General features: G+C 36.0%; 1 protein-coding gene across 1 annotated transcript; it reads left to right on the top strand.

The window, feature by feature from the left end:
- Window positions 1–529: 529 nt before the first annotated feature.
- LOC113774259 (transcription factor bHLH25-like) lies at window positions 530–1,934 on the top strand. The gene is made up of 3 exons (XM_027318815.1): window positions 530–913; window positions 1,140–1,499; window positions 1,824–1,934. The coding sequence occupies exons 1-3, from the start codon at window positions 530–532 to the stop codon at window positions 1,932–1,934; spliced, it is 855 nt and encodes a 284-aa protein (XP_027174616.1).
- The last annotated feature ends 737 nt before the right edge of the window (window positions 1,935–2,671 follow it).

The following is a 2,671-nucleotide window of genomic DNA, read 5'->3' as shown; positions in this document are numbered from 1 at the left end:
CCTCCTCTTCATCGGCAACTATATGCTCAGGTGGGATTAGCTAAGAAAGCCCACCATCAGGCTTATATACTCCAAAAATGGCACTCAAATTGTGAGCCAAAAATGATAGCAATCTTGTTCTTTCAATTTTCAATTAATATAGCTTCAAAAAAAATTTTTTTGCAGCATTTTCCTGTGCAAGAATTACTTAATAATAGGGGATAGCATCATAATTTCTCCTCTACTGATTGGGACAGCATGTCACTTCATTCTGCCAAGGGTGTTAAGTGTGATTTCTCAAAGTTAAGGGGTGCCGGGTGTGATTAGGGGAGGTTTCCAAAATTAACCCTTAAATTATTTAATGTGTATGATTAGGGGTGTGATTAGAAAACCTCCCCGAAATTAACCCTTAAATTATTTAATGTGGAGTCCCTACTCCCCACCTTTCCAACTCAAATCGCATTCCAATAGATACAAACGAAGTTCTTAGAGATTCCTCTCGACAAAGAATTATTGAACATTTTCATTGTTATTTTTTGCATCAAAGCAAATGGATCCCTCGATAAATTTTCCTTTTGAAAATTTGGAAGCTCTTTTGGGTGAAGATGGTGAATTAGACTCCTTCTTAGGAGAAAACAATCGGTTTCCAGCATTTTTGGACCAGCTGTGGGCTAGTTTCTTCTCTCCTGACAACCTTTCTTCCTTAGGTCCTGAACATAATTGTCCTGTTGGAGATTCACATCCTTTGTCATCAGTCCCTGATCAGCTACTTAATGATACATCTCCGTGTACTTCAAGTCACAAGAATAGGATTTCTAGCTTAGCTGCAAGGAATTTACAATGCAAAAAAAATTTACTGGCGGATAAGAGGCGGCGAGAGATTCTCAACAAGCAGTTTCTTGCTTTGGCTGCACTTCTTCCTGGCTTGACAAAGGTAATCAGACTAATGTTTCTTTGTAAAGGGGAGGGGGAACACAGTGATAAACTCTTGTTCTACCACAACAAATTAAAAGTAAAATTAAGGGAAAAAAGAGCCCTTAATGACCATGCGGATTTCATATCTGAGCTTATTCTTGCGTAATTTGATAATTAATTTCCACCTCAATGGTTTTCCGATTACCTGAGGTTTTACTAATTAGGGATATCTGCTTACTTTCTAGACGGACAAAATCTCAGTCATGAGAGAATCTGTCAAGTACATCAACCAACTAAGAAAAGAGCATAACAAACTAAAGGAACATAATCCCAACCAAGCAGTGGTTGTGAAGAAGTCAGGGGTTTTCGAGGAACAAAACGGTTGTTCTATCCATGAAAGATCATCAGTTTGCAACCAAGAACAACTCCCAGAGATTGAAGTCAGAATGTATGAGAAGAATATTCTTCTGACCATCCGATGTCAGAAAGATAAACTTGTCCTATCAAATATACATGCGGAGATTGCAAAGCTCAACTTAACCGTGATTAGTTGCGATATCATGTCTTTTGCAGGAGTAACCTACGAGATCATCATTCTTGCGGAGGTAACTCCTTAATACTCCAACCCCAAAAAAAATTCAATCTTAAAAATGCTCAATCTTTGTTCTTCTTCTCCTTTTCTTTTGGTTGCAATCATTAATTAATCTTTTGTTATTAGTTGGGATTGGAGAGAATCCAGTACAATCTCGTATGTTGAAGGTCTTTGTTCATTCTAACAAATTTGTGAAAATAGTTCCATTTTTGTTTGCCTTTTTTTTAGCAGGGTGACAAAAATTCACTGTTTAAGAGACTGGAGAAATTAGCATTTTTTTTTAAGGTTTTGAACCGATAGCAACTGACATGTTTGAATGAAACTTGTTATTCTGCAGATGGATACTGATTTCAGCTTGAGGGAGAAGTGTCTTGTCAAAAGACTTCGTTCAGCTTTGGCCATTCATGAGAAGCTCAACTCATCCATCAGAAGTGGAAAGAACATTTAGTATAGCTGTTTTTCTCCGGCAAAAACGGAGTAAGGTGCCAGCAATATGGTGCTCTTACAAAGTAAAACATTTCGTTGCAGTGTCCCCAAGAATATCTACTTTTATTTGAAAGAAAACCTCCCAGTCCCGGATTCATATTCGTAATCCTCAACTTAGGTCTTGGGTGAGGATAGTTATTCTGTGTACAATTTGTGTGATAAATGTCTTCCTGGATACTATTTTTCAAATGATTTGAATAACGGGTGGCTAATAAACACTCCTTAAAAGACATCTCATGTGTTAGTTGTTTAAAAAAGTATAATTAATGTGAAAAAGTATCTAAATATAGGGAGTACAATAATTATGATTACATATATTAACTTGATAAATTATGTATGATTTAATTGTACTATCGAGAGCCTGTTGGTTATCCATTCAGAAAGACACTTTTTCAAACTCATTGAATAAGTATTCAAATCCCCATTCTTGAATACTATTTACAAACATTTCGAATGGATGTTTTCTCTATCTGCTCATCAATCTTAGAAGGGTTTTTGTTATCCATAAGGTAGCCACCTAACTGTATCCATCACACAAAGTTATAGATTGTTTCTTGAATATCCATGTGCGTTGGATTTAGGAAGAAGGATCACTTAGTTGACTTGTTTAATTTGGGAAAAATTTTCAGACATTTCCAAATAAATTTACTTTCTAATCACGGATTTCCAATGTATTTAGACATATTGATGTTGCTCGAT

This window comes from Coffea eugenioides, chromosome 6 (genome assembly GCF_003713205.1).
Source record: "Coffea eugenioides isolate CCC68of chromosome 6, Ceug_1.0, whole genome shotgun sequence".
Classification (NCBI taxonomy): Eukaryota; Viridiplantae; Streptophyta; class Magnoliopsida; order Gentianales; family Rubiaceae; genus Coffea; species Coffea eugenioides.
Note: the sequence above shows the minus strand (reverse complement) of the source record. Positions and strands in the feature narration are given on the sequence as shown.